The sequence below is a fragment of the Prunus dulcis genome, chromosome 8, assembly GCF_902201215.1.
Source record: "Prunus dulcis chromosome 8, ALMONDv2, whole genome shotgun sequence".
In the NCBI taxonomy this organism is placed as follows: domain Eukaryota; kingdom Viridiplantae; phylum Streptophyta; class Magnoliopsida; order Rosales; family Rosaceae; genus Prunus; species Prunus dulcis.
The window spans coordinates 11,715,813-11,737,584 of record NC_047657.1 but is presented as its reverse complement, the minus strand read 5'-3'; the positions used below and the strand labels follow the sequence as shown (position 1 = coordinate 11,737,584).

The 21,772-nt window shown below is 34.8% G+C and overlaps 2 protein-coding genes across 7 annotated transcripts; both read right to left on the bottom strand.

The window, feature by feature from the left end:
• Positions 1 to 651: 651 nt before the first annotated feature.
• Positions 652 to 4,005, bottom strand: LOC117637455 (transcription factor HHO6-like). The gene is made up of 5 exons (XM_034372344.1): positions 3,454 to 4,005; positions 2,836 to 3,089; positions 2,370 to 2,748; positions 1,841 to 1,917; positions 652 to 1,653 (listed from the first exon to the last, which is right to left on the bottom strand). Exons 1-5 carry the CDS (start codon positions 3,665 to 3,667, stop codon positions 1,393 to 1,395), a joined length of 1,185 nt encoding a protein of 394 aa, XP_034228235.1. The 5' UTR covers positions 3,668 to 4,005; the 3' UTR covers positions 652 to 1,392.
• Positions 4,006 to 15,003: 10,998 nt separating this feature from the next.
• LOC117637985 (upstream activation factor subunit UAF30) lies at positions 15,004 to 20,795 on the bottom strand. Of its 6 annotated transcripts, none has more exons than XM_034373057.1 (9): positions 20,244 to 20,795; positions 18,770 to 18,872; positions 18,481 to 18,655; positions 17,472 to 17,625; positions 16,841 to 16,961; positions 16,527 to 16,698; positions 15,931 to 15,987; positions 15,423 to 15,516; positions 15,004 to 15,305 (listed from the first exon to the last, which is right to left on the bottom strand). In XM_034373057.1, exons 1-8 carry the CDS (start codon positions 20,642 to 20,644, stop codon positions 15,425 to 15,427), a joined length of 1,275 nt encoding a protein of 424 aa, XP_034228948.1. In that variant the 5' UTR covers positions 20,645 to 20,795; the 3' UTR covers positions 15,004 to 15,305; positions 15,423 to 15,424. The 6 variants fall into 6 exon arrangements, with proteins under 6 accessions (XP_034228948.1, XP_034228949.1, XP_034228950.1 ...); XM_034373058.1 differs by having other exon boundaries at positions 15,931 to 15,984; XM_034373059.1 differs by having other exon boundaries at positions 16,841 to 16,958.
• Between the last annotated feature and the right edge of the window lie 977 nt (positions 20,796 to 21,772).

Here is a 21,772-nt window from a genome sequence, read left to right as displayed (position 1 = left end):
CAGTCCATCATATTATTCTCAAACACACACACACACAGCACAGTGTCATGGAGGACCGAATCGCACACTACTAGTCTTGACAAAACAGAGGTTGCACTAGCTACAAGAGTTAAAGATAACTTATTTTCTAAGTATAAGCGATAGTCTAAACTATAAGGGTGAGAGATTTCTTACACACACACACAACTATGATGTCATGGAGATTCAAACCTAAGACCTCTAGTATGCAAATCAATGCCCTTTTTCCACTGGGCTAGAAGCAAATTAAAGATAACTTAAACAATAGAAATATAGGCAGAATGGGATTGAATTGAAGACTCAATTTCATTAATGCAAAACAATTTTTTTTATTACTATAACCAATATTTTTCAAATAATATGATGGAGTAATTAATTATCATCTCATTTGAGCTTAGGAATGTCAAGCAGAAGCATAGTTCAAAATGCCATGGACCAAAAGAGTACAATAGTAATCTTGAAAATACCGAAGTTGTCATCTACTTAGGAAGGCATACCTCCAAGGACATTAGAATATGTTAACTGTTAGAGGGTTCCACCTTATTCTCCTGATAAAAGCTGATATGCGGTTCTGCTAAGTCCTAAAGGTTTGGTATCTGGAGTTGTCCAATCCAGGGTGAAAACAAGAAGAAAAAACGCAAACCATTCTGCACAACTTTTTTATTCTATTTGGATTAATGGAAGTCTTCAGCAATTTTGACCAAAAAGAAACAATACAGACAACAATTAGGCAAAACTGAAAACAAGATGGTTCGAGTGCCTAGTTTTTAACAATCATAAAGCATAGAATTTTGACATTTTTTTTTTCATCAGTTGAAATGTTCAATTGATGTTTGCTGTTGGATTTCAAACATTTCATCTGCGCCTTGGATTTCATAGTTTGACCAATACTTCCATCATTCCTCTGAAGATAATTTAGACAAAGGAGCTCTCTTCAGTCTGAGAATTAAAAAGGGCCGAAGCTGCAGGGTCAGTTTTCAACAGATTGAGAGAGACAGATCCCTCAGGGTCCATTTAAGATGAGATCATGATTGAATTGTTCCACCACCTGAAATGCTCAAGAACCCATCTGAAAGACTTCAAATCTAAAACAATAAAACTTCCATGGAACTATGAGCTTGATGTAGGAAAAATGGCCTTGTTTCTTCCATGGACATGAGGACCTAACCAAAAAATTCTTATACCAATTTTGAGACAATAAAACTCATACTCAAGACATAGGGGAAGGGAAACTAATCCTGCAAAATTTCATAGCCGCTCTGTCTGTCTCTCAAGATCCTTCTCCTTTTATGTATAATGTAATTATATTTTTCTTTATATTCATTGGCTCCTCCCATGTATAAATATATCTGCAAAATTGATGGTGGATAAACTCTATACATCATTTTTTCCAGATTTTTGAATGTGACCTTTCCAGCTATAACTTTCAGATTTTGCATCTTCATCATCTTCATCATCTCCACCAGTTCCAGTTAAATGGAGGGGACCTTGGGGTGAGCCAGATTGGGAACTACTAGCTTTTGAAGAATCAGCATATTGATCTTGGGACATCCACAAGCCCCCCAAAACAACTACAGATTGATTGTCTGGGGCTGCAGTGGCAGCTGGAACTCTTCTTGTGTGAAGTCGGTATTTCTGCATTGACAAGAAAATTCGCTCAATTTTCAACATCAACATTCAATGTCAAAAGTAATAAAAATGTTTGAAAGTCCAATCTCATTCTTTCTAAGGACGAAGACTTCCACAATGCCTTCTCCTTTGTTACTTTGAAATTTTTTTGCATAATCAAACAGAAGCAAGGAAAGGGAAACTTAGAACCGACCTGCAAATGACTCTTCACTTCGTCATTGGTCAAGCCATCAACCTGCATGAGTTCTCTAATTTGCTTTGGAGTGGCCACTGCAAAAGATCCAAAAAGTTCAAGTTAGACACTATATATGGTGGGGGAAAATAAAGAGAGTATAAATATCTGTTATGCAACAAATATTCTGTCACTTGCCAGATTCATACTAATATCCTTATACATATGTTTGAATAATAGCACAAGATATTCTGGAGTTCAACCATTGAAAATTAAAGTAGCCTAGCCATAGAAGGAAAATGACAATACTTGCACCTTTTCCAGATTCAAACATTTAATAATCCACATTTCCATTGTGAACTCTAAAGAATCAAATCCATGAAACCAAAATAATGAGCAAACAAAAACAAATTTGGGAACTAACTCCAATTTAAGTTTTAGAATCTAGACTCTCACAATCACGAAATTAAGACATACATGTTAATTTACATTAGAACCTGAATTTCAGATTCAATATCTAACAGTTGACCAGAAAAAAAAGTTATCTAACCTTGTGAACCTCCAAGTTGCTGCAAGGCATTGACGAATCTCCGATGCAACTCCGGCGACCAGCACCTTCTCTGTTTCCGGCTAGTTGGCTGCTGCGGTGGAGTCCGCATATTGGATTGAGCATTGGCAGTAGAGAAGGAGACTGCCCTGCCACAAGTGGATCTTGAACCACTGGAAGCTGATTCTTCCTTTGGATTCTTGATTCCTGGAGTAAGCAACGACAGCCCATGAACTGGCAATTCCTCCTTATCTTCCTTCCTAGCCGCCGTGACAGAGAAAGCAGGGTATGTCTTGAATGGCATAAATGCTCTTCCAGCAGTCCTATTTCTACATGTCTGGAAGGGATCCTCATTTGCTAACCCATTTTCTGCCTCATTTCTCTGCCATAGTTTATTGTCTCAGTTAGAAGATAAAGTTCAATGCTTTGTTTAGTTTTATTCAAATTTTTTGATGTTTTGTTTGTTTACCTTAGAATCAATTTCAGAAACTTGCTTTCGATCATATGGGAAATCACTAGAGGGATGTTGATAATTATCAGTGTTCCAAAGCTGGACAGAGCTCATCCAATTCTTCTTATCCCTACAGTCTTTTTCTTTCTTATTGTTATTGGTTCCTCCATTGTTTTTTTCACAATCTTTCTTCAATGGTATGAATTCTTCCAACACTGGTTGAACATTTAGTGCCGCACATTGCACTGCATCTTCCTTCAGAGCTAGAATCGCTGCAATCAATATGAAGAAAGCAAACCCAGAAAAAGAGTTAGAACGAAACAAAAACCCATTGATCAATATCTTCAAAACTTGAAACCCATTAACCATTTCGACCACACAAAAAAACCCATTAACCATTTCGACCACACAAAAAAACCCATTAACCAAAACCAACAAACACCAAAAACCCCAATTCTCAAATCGAACTAATTTAATCATTTACTGAATACCCATCAATCAAAACCATAAAAAATCCAAAACCCCATCTCCAGAATTGGTTCCTCTTTTCCCCAAAAAAAAAAAGTTAAAAAGGAAAATATGTACTTAAAAATCGAAGTTTTAATGTTTTAGTGGAATGAAAAAACAAAAACCAACCATCATTCAAGAGAAACATGCAAAGAGGAAGCTCGCGCTTGAAGGCGTCGATCTTCCTCATCTCTTCCTCCAATCGCTTAACAAAATCGTCAAGCTTGGACAACCTCTCGGATACACTACCGATCATTGAAACCTCCTTGAGGAAATCACTGATCGTTTTAGGCACAAAAGTGGGTCTAAAATCCAAGCTCAGTTCAGGAGGAACCGAACCCATTTGAGATTTTTGAAGATTTGGATCCTTCAGGTATTTTGGTTTCTGTTTGCAATCGCTTTGTTGCTTTGTGTTTGTGTGTGATTGACCAGAGAGATAGAGAGAGAGAGAGAGAGAAACAGAGAGGTGAAAACCGAGAATCAGAAATAGTGAGGATCTATTTATATAGACAATGTTATAAATAATACAGTGAGTAGGGTGTTTGGGGGCAGAGAAAAAGTGGGAAAATTAAAAAGGAAAATAAAAATCGAAAAAGGAATATTAAGTCGAGAGAGAGGAAGAAGAAGAAGAGAAGTTTCTCTTGAGGGAGAGAAAGCATCGCCCAGTTTGGACGGGTTTTTAAGAAAGTCTCTTTCGTGGCGTCGCGTCTTTTATCTACCCTTCTGTCTTCCCGAGTTAACTCGGGCTTTTTTCTCTTCTGAGTGAGTTAGCTCGGGCATCGAAAGTCTACTTTGTTTCTCTCTAATAAATAGTAAATAGTAAATAGTAAATACTCGTATCAATTTCTTGCTATATAGTATTTTGACAAAATAAATAAAGATAGTGACGGTGGTAGAAGAATAATAATATTCATATTCTTTGAAGAAGTGGAAACTATTTTTCCCTTGTATTGGATGAGTATGTATGAACCAAATAAGGTATGTCATGTTGCATTCAAATTTCAGATATTTATTAATGAGTATTTGGATTTTGGATTTGTTTTTATTGTTTCATATAATTATCAGATTACAAGCAAATTTTTATTTATTTTTGGGTTAACTACTTTTTTGGTCACTCAGTTTTACACGAAAATTCAATTTGATCATTGGGAAATTTTTTAAAACCAAATTGGTTATTGTGTTTCTCAAAGTTTACAATTTATAGACATCTTGTTATGTTTCGGTTAAGTGCAGTTTTTATTTTTATTATTTTAGGAAGCACCTTTAGTCTTCTTCCTTTAACTCAACAAGTTACGGTACGTTTTACAATTAGGGTTCAAACAAATTTTGGAAAATCTTGTGTTGAAATTGAATTGTGGGGTATAAGGAAAATAAAAAAGCAAAACCAAATTAAAATGAAATCAACAACTTACAAATATATTTTGGTGCTCTATCATCGTGATTACGTCTCCTTCCCATCCGAAGTCGCGATTTCGATTTCAGCACAAGATTTCTCCCAATTTCTTAAACCCTAATAACACAATATACCATAACTCATTGAGTTAGAGGAAGACTAAACGTGTTTCCTATAAAAATAAAATAAAAACTGTACTTGACGAAAGATAGCGGAATGCCTATAAATTGTAAACTTTGGGAAACACAATGACCAATTTGGCAAAAAAAAAATTTCTCAGCAACTAAATTGAATTTTTGTGTAAAACCTAATATCCAAAAAGGTATTTAATATAAGCGATAATCTAGACTACAAGGGGAAGGGGGTTTCTCATATACACGCTAACACGGTATTATGAGGGTTCGAACCTATGACTATTGGTTTGTAAGTCAAGATCCTTTTCTACTCGACCCGTTGGCCAAGCAAATCTTAAATAGGTATATTTTGTGCTTTCCAGTGGTGGTTTAGCATTATGAGATTAATATGAAGATACATTAAACAAATTTGGTGTAATAGTGTTTGCCTCCGTTTGATTAGAAGAGATTTCAAGTTCAACTGACATGGATGTCAATAATGATATATATTTGTGATGAGTTCAATACCTAGTTAAATGTGGTAATCGTGTAGCCTCATTATAGGTGTATGAGTCCATTATATTCTATTGTGTATGGAGGCATGCATCCTTACATGTGAATAGAGCTAAACATTTTTCAAAATTCTAATACAATACATTAACATAATTTGGCAAAATGAAAGTATAAACATAAAAAAGAAACACTTGTGTTGGAGCCAGATGTTTGCCTTTCGGTCATGTAGTTTATTTTAGGTCGCCCCATGAAGATCGACATACTATTCAAACTCTTATCTTATATCCTCCCACACTTCAAATTCAATATTGTGTCATTTTTAAATGTAGAAAAATGTGGAAAAAGCCCTGCCCCTGAACACTATATAAGGAGGATGCTCATGAAGGAAAAAGAGGTTGAACAGCCAACACTCACATGCAACATTCAAACACCATGATCTAATCGTGCCCAAGTGTTTTAAAGCAAACAACTTGCAATCCAAATGCTATAATTTAATGACCAATTTAGCTCACATGAATGAATGCCTCTTTTATTTTTCAAAGCAACAAGATATATATGCTAGAGAATCAGATAAAGAAATTGATCTTCATTTTGCTCAATGTCCCCACATGCTTAGGGTCAATTATCTTAAAGCAACCCCTCATGAAGGAAAGGTGAAAAGAAATGGTCAATAGGTAGTCTAAGCCATAACCCTAAAAGCATCCAACCACCAATTTGAGGCCTCATCACCAACTTTGAACCCAACAGATGCTCTAGAATTTGGTCTCTCTTTTTTTTTTTTTTTTTTTTTTTGTGTGAAACATTTCTGAAATGGCAGGTAAAAATAGAGTAAAATAATATGGTAAAGTGTCTTGAAATGGTCAATCTCACAACCTAAAAGTTGTTCTTCTTTCAAAGTGAATTATATTGAAATAGCTTTACATCTCTTTTATAATTTTGTTGTTGAGCATGGATCTCAACCCTCCAAATCCAATCTCCATTCTCAGTCAAATGGAGAATATAATTTTGCCCTAATTATAACCCACTTTTTGTAGCCCTGGCTTGTAGGTCAAAGTGGTGTTATTTCTTTAATGGGAACAGAAGGGCCACCAAAGTGGAATTTTCATGTTATAGCCAGTCTATGTCCATTGAGATTCCTACAGATGTACAATATTTTATGATCTTCAGTCCTTCACAGCTATTTATTATTTAATAATTTGTAGAAAAAATAAATTAAAAAAAATAGTAGTTGTTTGTTTACCATTGGCAGGGCTTTCTATGCTATTGGGTAGTGGTTGGCTTTTTTTTCTTCCCCAATTTCAAAGGAATCCACCCCACTTTCAAACCTTAGGGTTCGGCTTGGTGGATCACCAAATTTGTTTCTTCTGTACCTTTTTCTGGATTCCAAAACCCAAAATTTAGGTCATCTTCCCTTGAAGGTTCACAAGTCATTTGGCGTGTTTGAATAGGATTAATCCCTACCTAAAGTGTGAATTAGGAAAATATTTCAAATCGATCGAAACCAAGTAAAGATAACTACCGTTAAACCAAAAACTAGTCGAGTACATGATGAACATTAAGCTCTCCTCATTTTCTTATAAAGATTAAAAGCTAAAAATTCAAAATAAATCTATAGATTCCGATTTGCATCAATTGATTAATGACACTTAGAAAACCAACAAAATCCAGAGCAATTATTAAGCGACTATACAACATGTGATTGGGTGATGTTTATGGACCCATCAATTCAGCAAAGGTGGCTAAAAACTTAGAGATGAGGAATCTTGTGAAAAATGTTGGGGCCAACTTCGATATCGCCAGAGATTTCAGTAGGGAACAAATATATATGTTAATGTTGGCAGGAGGAGGGAGGAGGAAGAGAGAAGAAGATGCCCTTTTCAAGGAAAAAAAAGACAGGCTTTTACAGCCATTAGATTCCCATCTCTTTTCTTTAGTCCATAGAATTGAAGAATCTATCCCAATTCTAGTATTCTCTTGAAGCTGCTCCACCAAGTTCAATTTTCTCTGTTTTAATATATTTATTAAAGAAAGTTTGGATTGGATCCGGCTCCAATTTCTCGCATCTCCATTAGTTTTTGTCGGATGCTTGTAATCTAAGAATCTTTGTGTCTATTCCATTCCATTAGTTTCCTATCACATCCTTCCAAATTTTCTATGTCTTTTTATTTACATAAGAAAGCACTAACATGTGTATCCACACAAACAAAAAAACATACACTAAAATGTATTTTTTGTGTTCAATTTTATCTCTTAAAATTGAAGAAAAAAATGCCAACGGGGTATTGCCCAGTGAAAAAGAGACTTGACTTGTTAGACCAGAGGTCTCAAGTTCAAATTCCCACGACATCATAGTTGTGTATGTGTGTGAGAAATCTCCATTCTTTGTAGTTTAAACTATCGCTACATCCCTTTTATTTTAAAAAATTGAAGATATTCATTTTTCTAAAGCCAGAATGATAATTAATTGCTTCTTCTCAACCCACCAAGTTTTTTTTTTATATATATTAAAAATAATGATAATATTCTTTAAACCTAGATATATATGAGTCAAATGGGCTATAAAGTTGTTTTCTCAACAATATATTAATTTCTGTCAACGAATTCCGTTGGCCAAAGGAACCGATATATTATTTATTTTGGCCGGTAGCACTATATTAATTAATTCATGAAAATATAATATAATTGTAAATTTTTATTATACCAAAGTTAAGAAGGAGGGGGGAAACTCACACGCACAGATATCATGGGGACTTGAACCTATGACTATATGGGAGAAATACAACTGCATTTTGTTAGATACCTTGGTTTTGAAAAAATCGTTGTACATCAATATCCTCAATTTATAATTTTCTTAACCATCGAAGTAAAAATAAAATGAAAGTAATTGAAATTTCCAATTTTTTCCCCATATCTTCATCTTCTTCCTTAAAAAAAAATTTAAATATTCAGATGTTCTAAAAAAAGACCCAACTAATGCCTAAAATTTCTACCATTTCTTCAACAATTTAAATAATCTCTTTATTTCCCCAAAACAACTGGTTGGTTTTCCCATGTTATGTTTTGGTTCAAGTTGAGTCAATAAGTTGAAAGAAAAAACAAGTTTGGTGGGTAATAAGAAGAAAATTATATGATATTTTATTTCTTTTCATAATGCTATGATACCTCAATATAATGGAAGAATTACACCATGTTATGTTGTGAATCTACCAAATTCTTCCTTTACATATTTAAACAAAAACCTACTTGGTCAATGTTAATTGCTATTTTGAGCACATCTACACTGTGTTTTGCATGTACATGTTCTCTATTATTGTAAATTAATTAGAGAGTCTAAATGTTCACATGTTATTGATATTGACCATTTGAATTATTTTGTTGAAAAATATTCCAAGTTCAAGTGTTGTAAACGAGAATTTGACGTGAAAAGAAAGTTTGACAAAAGATTTATACGCTGAAGCCTAATCTAAATTTGTTCACATGCCATTGTGATCTTTAAATCAAAGCACAAGAAATGGAGAAGAAGATGATATCATGTGCAAACATCTTTCATGAGTGGTTTTACCCATGTGTAATTCTATCCCATCAACTCCATTCATCCCCCTTGGTATGATTTCTCCAAAGGCACCGAGCAAATGGCACCTTACCTAACAAGACTCCGTTATTCCAGCAAGTGCAAAATTAGCCACTCTTGTAGAATTTTAACCATCTCTTAGTCTAATTAATGCAAATGAAAATTGCAAGATTATGAGTGACTCATGGAAGGGCATTTGAGTCATTTCACAATGTGGTCTTTCCCTTTTTTTTTAGTACAAGCGATGGGTGGGCGGGTACATAGATATTCATTGAGTGCCTAGAAGTTTTGAACCTCTGCCTACATAAATGAAGGTGAAAGAGCTCAACCAATTGAGCTATACCCTCGTTTTTGTGTGCTTATTTAGTTTTATATTGTTCATTATGATGGGTCAAAGGGGATAAGATTCTCTCAATCCTGCTTCTAATGAAAGCAAATGATGGCATGGAATTGAAGCCAGGTCTTTGATCCATTCAAGAAAAAGATAAACAAAAGGGAAGGCATGGAATTTACTCTAAAGACTTTATAAAAATATAGAGATAAAGGAGAAAAGGAGAGATAGAGAGAGATAGAGAGGTAGCTTGGCTTGACCGCTTGAAAGCCAACCAACTTGTGTTTTGAGTGCCAAAGCAAAGCATCTCAATTTTGATTTGAAGAGATTATTTTGGTACTATCTGGAATCCAAGAAATGGTATCTCTGTACCACCCAACTGTTTTCTACTTTTCTACCACACAGAATATATATATATATATATTTTCCCACACACATTACCATCAAAGAAAGCAACATGAAGAATCACAAATAATTAATATATAAATTTAAACAAATAAAATAAGCACATAATTTATAAATTAGTTTTTTTTTTTTTCAGTATAAAAGAAATACAAAGATCTCTGAGTTTGAATGTGAGTTGGCTGCAGTGAAATTAAGGAGGTGGCCTAATTTAATGAAAAAAAATTAGTGTTCTGTTAATTCAACTCTCCCCAAAAGCATGTATTAGCTAGTGAGTTTCCTTGTTGACAAATTTTAACAAAATGAAATTGTCGGTAGAGATTAAAAATAATGCATTTTATTATATATACAGGTAGGTAGATCATCACCTACTTTATTCTTTGATTCAAAAAACATAAGTTTGATTACCATATGTTTTAGAAAAATTAACATCGAATGTACTCACGTCGCATCCACTGGTAAGCACATTTTGTAAAATATAAATGACATTCACAAATAATGAAGAGTCTAGTTTTTCATGACCTTCATATTTGTTTATTGATTTATTTATTCATTCAGCTCTATTATGAGATTCAAAGAAAATATGATGTTGATCATTACCACATCCGAATTCCAGCCCTATAGATTCGTTAAAAAATAATAATAATAAAAACTTACGTTGATTATTACCCGGCCGTGGTGTATGTGTTAAGATTTTAGAGCTAGAGAATTGGATCCTCTACTCCTTTTGTAGCTTTATGAGTTTCAAATGGTTTCATTTGAGTGTTTATAACGCTCTCTGTCGACATGATGCATATAATCGATGACATAGTATATAATTTTGATATACGTACGGTTATCATTACATATACACATATTATTAGGTAATACAAAAATTTATCTGATTTGAAAACAAACAAATCTTCTAAAGAATGAATTGATTATACTCATTTTTATATATAGAGATAAGGAAAAGCATATGCATCTTGCACCTTGCACCTTGCACCTTCCAATGTGTACGTCTCAAAATTTCCACAAGATTCAGTGCATGAGCCAATTCCCTCTCACTTTCAAGATACTTACAAAGGCAACTAGCTTCTTGTTGGGTCAATCAAAAGAACAAACACAACACCTAATTTAAAATGCTTCCGAAGAAGACACACACAATCCTTATCAAACCCCAAAAGCATCTTTCACGTGATGACAAGCTTTGTTCTTGCCATTTCAATTTCTGCGAGACCTCCTCCTGAGGGAGGGTATCTTTTGCCTCTCTCTCCTCCCCCATTTTTTTTTTTTTTTTTTGCAAATAAGTGGGTCCCCTTTTGCATGTCAAGGACGGATAGAATCTTTTTAAATAATGCTAGATATCAAAAAAATTACAGTTTTTTTTTTTTTTTTTTCTTCTCGCAACTTTTTGTGAGGCTGTTTTTGTCATCTAGGGTTTTGGTGTGTCTTTGTCTGCTTTTAAGGAGTTGTATTCAATGGCATTATTGGTGTGTTGTGTTCTTGCTTGGTCCTTGCAAGGATTCCACTTATTGGGCCCTCCCTCAAGTCCTCTCCAACTACATCATCATCATTTTTTTCCACTCTCCCTTTTCCCATCGATCTTACCTTTCTAGAAATCAAGAAAGAGTTTCATTCGAAAGATATATTAGTAGGTTTAATTAAGGGTAACAAATCAAAAGTCCAGCTTGTTAAATAGCAAATTTTTGATGTATATAGGTTTGGTCTCATGTGAGATCCAACGTGCAATAGTAGATCTCACTTATTTTTCATTAGAATCTGACATAGTGTAGTGGACATATTGAATAATCACTGAGTAATGTTCGGAATATCAAGTTTATAGGCCACTTTGTGTAAGATGGGATCCATTGTATTGGCAAACTTCATCTATATAGAGATATAAAACACAATGTCTTCATCTTATATCCATAGCATTTTCCATTATTTCTTACAAATAATCTATCTTAATTATTTACTCCAAATTACCACTAATTAATGCCTACATAATATCACTTGTGTTTTGAATCTAATTGCATACCAAATGGGATCCGGATCCTCTGCTATGATTTTCTCTGCCATGATCTGCTTTACTTTTGTTCTTCATATGTCACCTCATTAAAATTTAATCTGAGGGACTTAAAAATTGACACATCATCCTTCAAACAAAACCCAATTTACTCCTAATTTTAAAAAATATAAAAAAAAAACCCATAATCCAACTAACGGCAAAGTTAACATCATGTCCTCTTTCTTCTCTTCCTTCTTCCTATCTCACATCTGTTTTTTTTTTTACTCAATCACTGTCTCGCGTCCTGTTCTTATTATTATTATTTTTTTCCATTCTTCATGTCTCTGCCCCAAAATCTTATCTCTCACACCAAGCCTTCATTTCTCCAAAACCTCTACAATCACAATCCCTTCTTTTTCCCCTATCAAAAGAAAAATCATGTTTTAAGAGAGAGTGTTTTTGTAAATTTGTATTACTATTATTGTAGGTGGTGGGATATTTGCGTTTCTGGGCTTTATGGTGAAATGGCAGCCTTCTCCGAATTCCAGCAACCAAATTTGTGATGAGGCTTCCAAATCTAATGCCTTTTGTAATTTTTCAGATAGTTGACCAACTTATTCATTTTTAACCTAAAAATCTAATATGTTTATAAAGCTTCCTGAGAAACAAGAAAAAGAAGAATAAATTCTTGTTTTTCATTTCTGGGTAAAGCCTTCAGTATTTGATATTTGTTAATATGTTTTGTGACGTTGGTGAGAGATGAGATTTTGGGGCATATTCAAGAAGAATGGGAAAAAAAAAGAAAAAAAGGGACAAGACGTGGAGGGCGTGAGACAGGAAGAAGAAAGAAAAAAGAACATAACGTTAACTTTGCCGATAGTTGGATTAGGGTTTTTTTTTTTTCCTTTTTTTAAGTAGGAGTAAATTGAATTTTTATTTCAAGGATGATGTGTCAATTTTTAAGTCCCTTAGATTAAATTTTAATAAGACGGCATATGAAAAACAAAAGTAAAGCAGATTATAGCAGAGAAAATCATAACAGAGAATCTGAATCCTACAAAATGAGCTGTAAATAATTATGATATTTTGTCGGCTTGAACCTCCTGTCTTCATGCGCGTGATGGAATTATACTACATTTGTCAAAGTCATAAATTCATGGTGTTTATTGTCACTAGCTAGCTACATGAGTTTGAACCACAAAGAGAAACTTTGGCTGCAACTATTAGAAAAAAGTTCGTTGTAATTTGATTGCCTTACTTCCAAAATCAATTATATAAGTTTTAATAAACAACAAAAAGACAGTCGAATTAAATAACTCTTCCAATAGTAAAAAGTAAAAATTACTTAATTTTATGTTATCATTATATGCAAATCACACATGTAAAATATAGTCGGTAACATCTTAGTTTGTGTAGTCTGTAAATACTCGGGTACTGAGGTAAATGCTCAATAAAATTATTTGTATTTATAATTTTCTATATTTTAGTGAGGAAAAAAAAAAGAAAAAAAAAAAGAAAAAAAGGAGACACTAATGCGTAGAGAGAGATATTGTGGAGATCCCATCTCAAGTCTTGAATTGAAAGGAAAGCTTTTACGGTGGAGTGTGGTACGCAGTACGGTGAAAAAAACGTGGGGAGTGTCGGGAGGGCGATCATGGCTTATGACGTGGCAAAATGATGGGTAGGGAATCCGGATCGCCGCATAGGAGCGGCGGTGCTTTTAACATTAAGGAATAATTAATGGTGGGCCCCACACTCCCCCCTCCCATCAGATTCTCTCTTTTGTCGCCTTCCTTAATTCCATTTGCCATTTTTCTTTTTCTGGATTTTGTTCTCTACTTTTTTTCAAATAACATTTTCTCACCCTCTCCTTCTTCCTAGTTCTTCCTCCTACAATTCTACACCACATATGCCCGTGTGGCCAAAGTGTGCCTTTCACAACTCTCCATTCCATCAAATATCAATGGTTTGATTTGTGCTTTGCTTGCAAATAAGGATATTATGCTTTTGTCTACGACTGAAATCTACTAAATTTACACATGTAACATTATCAACACCCAAAAAAAAAAAAAGTATAAATATCAGATTCCTTTCGTGCTGTATTTGACATATATTTTCATGTTATGACCCAATTTATAATAATAAAAAATACCAAAAAAAAGTATACAATTAGCAAAAGTTTATGTAAAATGTTCGTATCGATGATAATAAAAAACAAAAACTATTTTCATAAATAGATGGAATATTTGAATAAGATTTCATGTCTTTCACCCAAAAATATGGTGATAACTTGTGCACACAGAATAATTGGCCCAATTTATAACCAGAGACACCAATTTAAAAGAGCATGAACTCGAGACCTTCCTTCCTTGCAAGCATTTTCTAGGTTATATTGATTGCGCATTCTTATCCTCCATGATGGGATGAGTTAGCTCGCTGTTCCCTGTCCCTATAATAATGGCGTCGTGCCCTCCAATCTGAGGACACAAGTCTCACGATCTAGAGCTGCTGCCACTAATACATCTCTAATTTTTGCCCTTGTAATAAAGGAGTTTTATTTTATTTTATTTGGGAACTGACTTGCAAGGGACATTTACCTTTTGTTCATCTCCCACCCAAAAGCCCAACAAACAGAGGGTTAACTAGGTCGAGCAAAACCCAATTACATTTTGGTGGACATGTTTTGTAATCCCATTTGGAGTTAAATACATTCCCATTTGGAGTTTAATGATGAACAAGAAGGCCCAAACATTTAGAGCCCTTTTGGAAGATTCAGTAGAAAACATTTTTACTCGTAAGCACCTTTGCAAGAAGCGCTTTTATTAGAATCACGTCAGAATTCTCTATTACAATTCCAAATGCTTCTTGAAAATACCCCTAGCATGTGGTCAGAAAAAGGCTTTTATACAGAAGCACTTCAATGTTTCATGCCAAATGTTTTCAAAACCGCTTTTAGCCATTTCAAATAGATCAAACGCAATTGTTCCACATCAGAGAAGTGACTGTCCGTAAAGGATAATGAGGCCCAGATTGGTTACCAAATCAGAACAAAAAATGCTCTGAGATTGAAGTGTGACCAAATTTCTCTCTTCGGATTGAAGTATATATGATATCTGATTCTTAAACCACAGAAAGATAGAACATTGGCTAAAGACTGTATCATGCACACCAGAAAACAACTTGTTTTGCAACGATTGAACAGCGCTCCAGCAAGACAATAACAGGGACTAAAGTTCTTTTCTGTCAATCTTCAGTTTCAACTTATTATGCTTAGCATTTGAACAAAACAAAAAAACGTTGCGCTAAGCTAGGCCACCAAATCCCTTGAAAAGGGGGCGAAAGAAAATGACAGCGTGCCTGTAAACATATGCAGAAGAAAACTGTGAGGGGGGCATTGGTAGCACGATCAAGTTTCTCAAAATTTCTATTTCCATTTCTTGGAGATGTTACGAGCATAAAAAGTACAAAACTTTGGAAAGGACAATGGCTAGTGCAAAAATGCCCTCTTTTAATTGGGCTAAAACTATTTACACTTCGGCATCATTCTGTCCTGTCTTGATGAAATGAGCGGTCAGACGCTTTGGGACTGAGAAGCCATTGAAGGGGTCGACCTCAGAAATTTCTTTTAGCTTATCATCACACATCATTCTCCACTTATCAGAGGGATCCTTCAGGGGGAAAAAACAGCCAAATGCAGGTGTGAAGTTAAGCAGTTAGTACCAAGATCTAGTGGCACCCTAAAGCAATGGCAATACAGTAGAAAACAGTCATTAATGTATTTATATCATCAAACGTAACATCTTCCCCCAGGTATGCCTATCCCATTGAACTTCAAGTAACTGGAAAATGGGCCAATTTTACCTGAATGATCCCCGGGCACTATAATTTGGATTTTAGACATATATTAATGGGAAATAGAAGTAGGCAAAAAGTTAAGCTGCTCTGAAATAGTGTGTTGGATCAACATCATTTAGCAGACAGACACAAAACTACTAGGCAGCAGAATCAATGTTGGGCCGAAAGTGGTAGGAGAGAAAGAAGAACCAAACCAACTTTCTTTAGTCGTTTTCATTTTGCTTAGGGTCATCTGAATCTGAATATTGAAATTGGTGCTGAGACTCACAAGTTCATAACTGAAAGCACCTTGGTTCATTTCTTAGCATATTATTTGGAAACATTATGCCAGTACCAGGATGTGGTATAAAGATACAATAACTTTGCAACCCAACAAAGTTTGATAGCTGAAGACCTGAATATATTATATATATATATATATATACAGATATATCTCACCTTCTTCATGCTCCTGTTCAGACTGCTTATCCTTTCGTGAAGCGTTATCTGGAGCTGCTAGATTATAACACAATTTGTAAGTAGGTACCAAAATATTTGTCAAAACTTCAACAAGAGAGTATAAATTCGGTGACAGCATAGCACAGATAGCATCGCATACACTTCTGACGAATTAAAATTCTTCCTTGAGAAAATTTATCACTTTTATCACTGGACATATAAACAAACTGAAAGCAGCTCTATGCAGACAAAGAGACATTTCAAAATACTCATGTTCACGATGAAGCTAAATGCATATAGCTCTAGGTGAAATATATGGAACCATGTTCCATCCAACATATGTCAGAGAGCAAGTACAATAATTATATACTTCCTTCCTGCTGACCTATCACCCTTTCTTGTGAAGCTATCAATATATCATAATCCATACGCATGAAGTATAGAAATAAATATGCAAAAAGTATCACATCCAAGAAACAGTTTCCCTATTCTACACAATGCATTTTGATTTATCAGTGCTGAAAACTGCAGGATTTATGACAATCAAATTCATAAGTACATAGGAAACATAATGCATGTTTATTGAAGATGTATACCTTCTCCATTTAAGGGCAATATGTGCTTGGACAGAGCTTTATTCATTTGAAACATATTGATAGAATCAACATCAAAAAGGGCACGCAATGACTCATCACATATTATCTCTCGTTTATTATTTGGATCTTGCAAATTGTTCTCCCGGATATAACTCCAAAGTTTCTTCACAACCTAATTCAGGAAAGAAATGAGAATGAGTATACAATAAGTTTTGAAATTATACTTAAAGCGATTTCATCTGGCTAAAAATAAAATAAAATAATTTCTTTTTCCTCGAGGAGAAAGGGGTTTTCTGAAAATCTAAAACTAGTACCTCTGTTCTGGCCAATTCTGGCACTCCCATGAACTTTTGAAGTTCTGGAGAAAGGCTGCATAATTTGGTAAAGCCACCTCCTCCCCTTTTCTTGACTTCTTTATCCACTTTTGCAGCCCTACTTGATAACACACTATATTAGAAAAAATAAACACCAGCCACCTCAGAACCAGGTATATATCGCCCTAACAGCCATAGAGGGTCTTATGAATATCCAATAGGTTACTATGTGCCCAGTACATATCATTATACAAATAAACAGTAATGGACTTTCCTTTTCTTTTCTTTTTTGGGCGGGAGCAGAAGAAATCAGGAGAAACTCAAACTATCACAAGTAATAACTCTACGGGTGTTATTCTGATAAAGTAAATAGACAATAAGTGAATTCAATGATCGGATTTAGAAGTTACAGTTTTGAATTTCCAGGAAATCTGTTTTTGCCTAGTTATGCAAATCAATAACGAATAAATCATAATTACATGTCTACAAGGACTTCAAGTTAAAATATCCAACTTCCAAACGTTGAACATGCATAATAGAAGAACTAAAAAAATAATGGAAACAATGACAAGGTCAACAAAATCAAAAACCTACACAAAAAAGGATAAGACATGAAATTAAAGAAAGTAACCTTCGTTTCTTGCTTTCTTTTTGTTTACTAACTTTTTCTTCCTCCTCCTCTTCTTCTTCTTCCACCTCTTCTTCCTCTTGTGCTACATTATTTACATCTCCTTCAGAGACAGAATGATCACTTTCTTCCCCTTTCTTCTTTTGCTTTACAGGTTCTGAGTTTCATCATGCTACGGTGTTAAAATCTCAAATAAATACTATAACATGCAACTTCAGGGTGACAATAGTAAAGGTAAATGATAAATAAAATTATAAGATACCATTACATGAAATACGGCAACGATCCTATTTGGAAGACTTTTTTGTTGGCAGATGAAGTTGTAAAAAAGTAAAATAAATTACATATATCCCCATGCTAATGGACATACTGAAAAAAGAGAATAGTTTATGAGCATATCAGTATTATACCAGAGCTACAGAAAGTCAAAATAACTTAGAAAGGAAAAAATGAAATCATGCTCCGAAGAAAAATAACAAAGCACAAATTTTTTAAAAATCATGGTTTTATTAAGCTTTGTAACCAAATGTTATACTTTCTTGTTAGTGAGCAAAACCAACCACATGCGCAAAGTACAAGTGAAATGGATAAGCATCCAAGAGAACCTATAAGTGGACGGTTCCATCCTATCATAAGCTGATTCATACAACTCCGTAATGTAAAATCATTCTTAAACTGGAGAATAAACAATTAGTAATATTGCCTGTCCTCAGTGAATTACAGTAGAAAATAGCGTATGTCTTGTAGGAATGTCCTTTATTTTCATTTTCATTGAGTGCACATTCAAGTTTAGTGGAGTTTAAATGCATGTCAAACAGCTGCATATACCATGCTCATCAAACGGAGAGTAACAAGTAGAAAGAAAAAAAACAACACTACGCACATTCTTGAGTATATGGAAAATCAACATGTAAGTACAAGGGTAATATAAATAAGTTAACACCATGACCAAAGACAATCGGTTCACATATAAGTGCCATCAGAAGGATGAGGAAAGTAATTCTAGACATACCATCTTCTCTGCTAAGCGGCCATATATGCTTGGAGAGAACTTTATTCATTTGAAACATATTAATAGAGTTAACACGGAAAAGGGAATGTAGTGATTCATCACATCTTATATTCCGCCTATTTTTTGGGTCCTGCAAATCCTTTTCACGGATATAGGCCCAAATTCTCTTCACTACCTAAAAATGAATGAGGGAGAATAAGTACCATATTTTGGTTCCGTAATCTCCATCCAACACAAGGATGCATTGAAAGTAAACAATAAAAAATTGCATAAACCTAATAAATTATACCTCTGTCCTGGCCATTTCAGGCTCTCCAACAAATTCTTGAAGCTGTGGAGACAAGCTACATATTTTGTTGAAGCCACCTCTTTTGACAACTCCTTTATCCACCCTGTTTGGCAATATAAAATAACTTAGAGAAGTGTGCATAGCAGAAACTCAGAGCCCCAGCACGAATACGTATTTACAGAGCCACATACATCACATACTCATTCATATATTGAGGACAAAAGTAACCAACCACAGATGGAACTTAACAACAAGTACACAGAAAATTCATTCTTCTAGAAACAATGTAAAGAAATCATCGTCCCTGAACTGGATTTCAGAGATATGAGCCTACTCTGAGAAATTCCACAATCATATTAGACAATTAGCCTATAGATGAATGCAAAGCTTTCTCAACATATATATGCTCCTTAGAATAACAGGAGAGAAGGAACGTTAGTCGTACAAGTACTAGCCTCCAACATATAGCGCAATATCCTTGACTTGTCAATGTAATCATAGTATAAGCTTCAACTCCTTTCATATAGTGCTCTAAATATGTAGTATTAACTATGAAGAGCTAAATAGATAAACAGATTTATAGGCATACAAGTAATTGCATATTAAAAAAAGAGGACTTCCTTACAATGAGTAAGGTGGACTTTAAGGGCCATATCTCTAGATACAAAGTCACTGTTATTAAATGAAAACTAAGCGTGAATGTTTTAAGGGAAGCCATAGATTCTGAACTGATCATTTCCAATTCACTGTCAATCGTATACTTCCATATCAAATTCTTCACTAAACAGAGACTTCGCATTTACTCCTCAACTAAATCTAAATATGCAAATTTTAAAAATGTATACTCTTCTTAAACTTCTAGGAGCCTTTTCAGTTTCAAGATGAGACAGCAAGACAGACTGCTGTCAGTTTGCTACCGGCACTGAAAACCTCAGTATTTGATAATTCAATGAGCAATCCATGTAGAAACACCGAAAAAATATTCATTATTTCTTCAATCAGGTATGTGTTTTTTCTAAGTGCAAAGTATGATATGTTCACATAAAATGATGTTGTGGATTATGAAACCAAAGTTTAAGACCAGAAAGAAAGAAATCAACTTCAATACAAATTTCAGCCAACCATATGATAAAGAAAGGAAAAGGCAATAAAAACTGCAATTGGATGCACATAGTCGACAGAAATATCTAGAAAGGAATCAAGTTCACTTCTTGCAACTACTCCAAAATCCCAAAAGATTATTGACTTGGCTTTTATTTCAATAGAAAAGAAGAAAGGAAAAGAAGCCGCATTTCTCATCATGTGGGACCCAATAAACTCGAAAAAAAGGGAGGCCAAATTGGGCAACTGGTATCCTCATTAATTTAAAACCTCAATTTCTTTCCTACCGACTAACCCCATTTTCCCAGCAACCAAACACAAATAAAACAAAACAAAAAATGCAGTTAAAAAATAAATTAAAAAATTAACTCACGTTTTTCTCCTTTTATTTTTGCCTTTATTCTCTTCCTCTCCTTCTTCATCTCCATCTTCTTCTTCTTCTGCATTCTCCGACCCTTCACCGACCTCCTCCCCCTCTGCTTCTTCTTCGTCTTGGGGTTCTGCCCTGTGGGTCTCGAGGAAAATGTCGATTTGGTCCCGGATAAACTTTTTCCGGTCCGATAAATCAACTCCGAAATCGTTTTCCAGTTGACGGCGAACGCTGCCGGCGGTGGCCGTGTCGAGGTCTGAAGTGCTGAGGATTTCTGTGAGCCGGGTCAGGATGTCCGAGTTCGAAACCATTTTTTCTGGGCTCTGAACTTTGCCAATATCTGGGCGATGATTGGAGTTGAGATGCTTCGGCGAGGGAGAGAGAGAAGGGAAATGGAGTCTCATGCAAGTGAAACCTGTGAGGAAGAAGGGGAAAGAACAAAACGGGTAATGGTGTAGCGTGTGGGCGGGTGGAGGGTATTTCTGGAATTTGAAATTTTATCTTGCAGCTTGCTTGGCTGGGGTCTAAGGTCTTCGCTCTAGTATTTACACACCTTGGTGGTGTGTGTAGTCTAGGTTAACTCCATTCGCACTCAACAAATTAGGTGAAAATTTGGCAAAAATTTTAAAATTAAAAAAATAGGTAAAAGAGAAAAATCTAGGATTTACTTTATTATCACATGCACTATTTGAAGGTAGATTATAAATACACATAATTATCGCAATTTATACATATTTGAAGTGTCTCTTAACTTATGAAACTAAAATGTCAAATTCATAGCTTGTTATATACTCATTCTTAAAGGTTCGAAAAAAACCCGATTCAAACTGCCTGAAACAAAATTCATTCGTGCAAAAATAAACTATGCTAACCACTCAAGTGTGCTACAAGGCCCTTATTTTAAATAATTTTGTTTAGAGCTAAAAACTACAACTTAAAATTTTATTAAACAATATTGAGAAAAAATGCAATATTTAAAAAGAAAAAAGAAAATTTGGCCTTGGAACTATCGCACCGGAACCTATGTTCTTATTTTTGGACTGCTTTGCCTTTGTAGTTTGGTTTTGGGCAATGTCCAATTGGGTAGGCGCAGGCCTTCCCAAGTTCCCCCAGCCACAAAGCCAAAACAAGCTAAAGAGGCAAAATCCATTTCTCCACAAAGAATACTGCAACTTACAGAGCAATATGAATCCAACTGGATCCTTTAACCAAAAAAAGAATACAATAACAAACCAAAGTCACTCATTAATGTTACCCAAAAAAATGATCAAAATGGCCCTGTCTCATTTTGGTTTTGGGCACTTTTCTTTCTACTGCGGGAAACTGCAGACAGGTTCAGGTTGTATTAGTTCAGTTGGGAATTAGGGTTTGGATTTTCTGATTTCTCAATTGATTTCTGTCAGGTAGGCTGTCGTTTTGTTTTTAGCTTTTTAGTTAGGGTGAGCCAGGGCTTAGGTTTAGTTTTGGTGTTGTGGTCTGAGTCTCTGCTGTTTTGGGTTTTGTAGTAGCTGTTTGTGCCTCTCTGGGCTTGA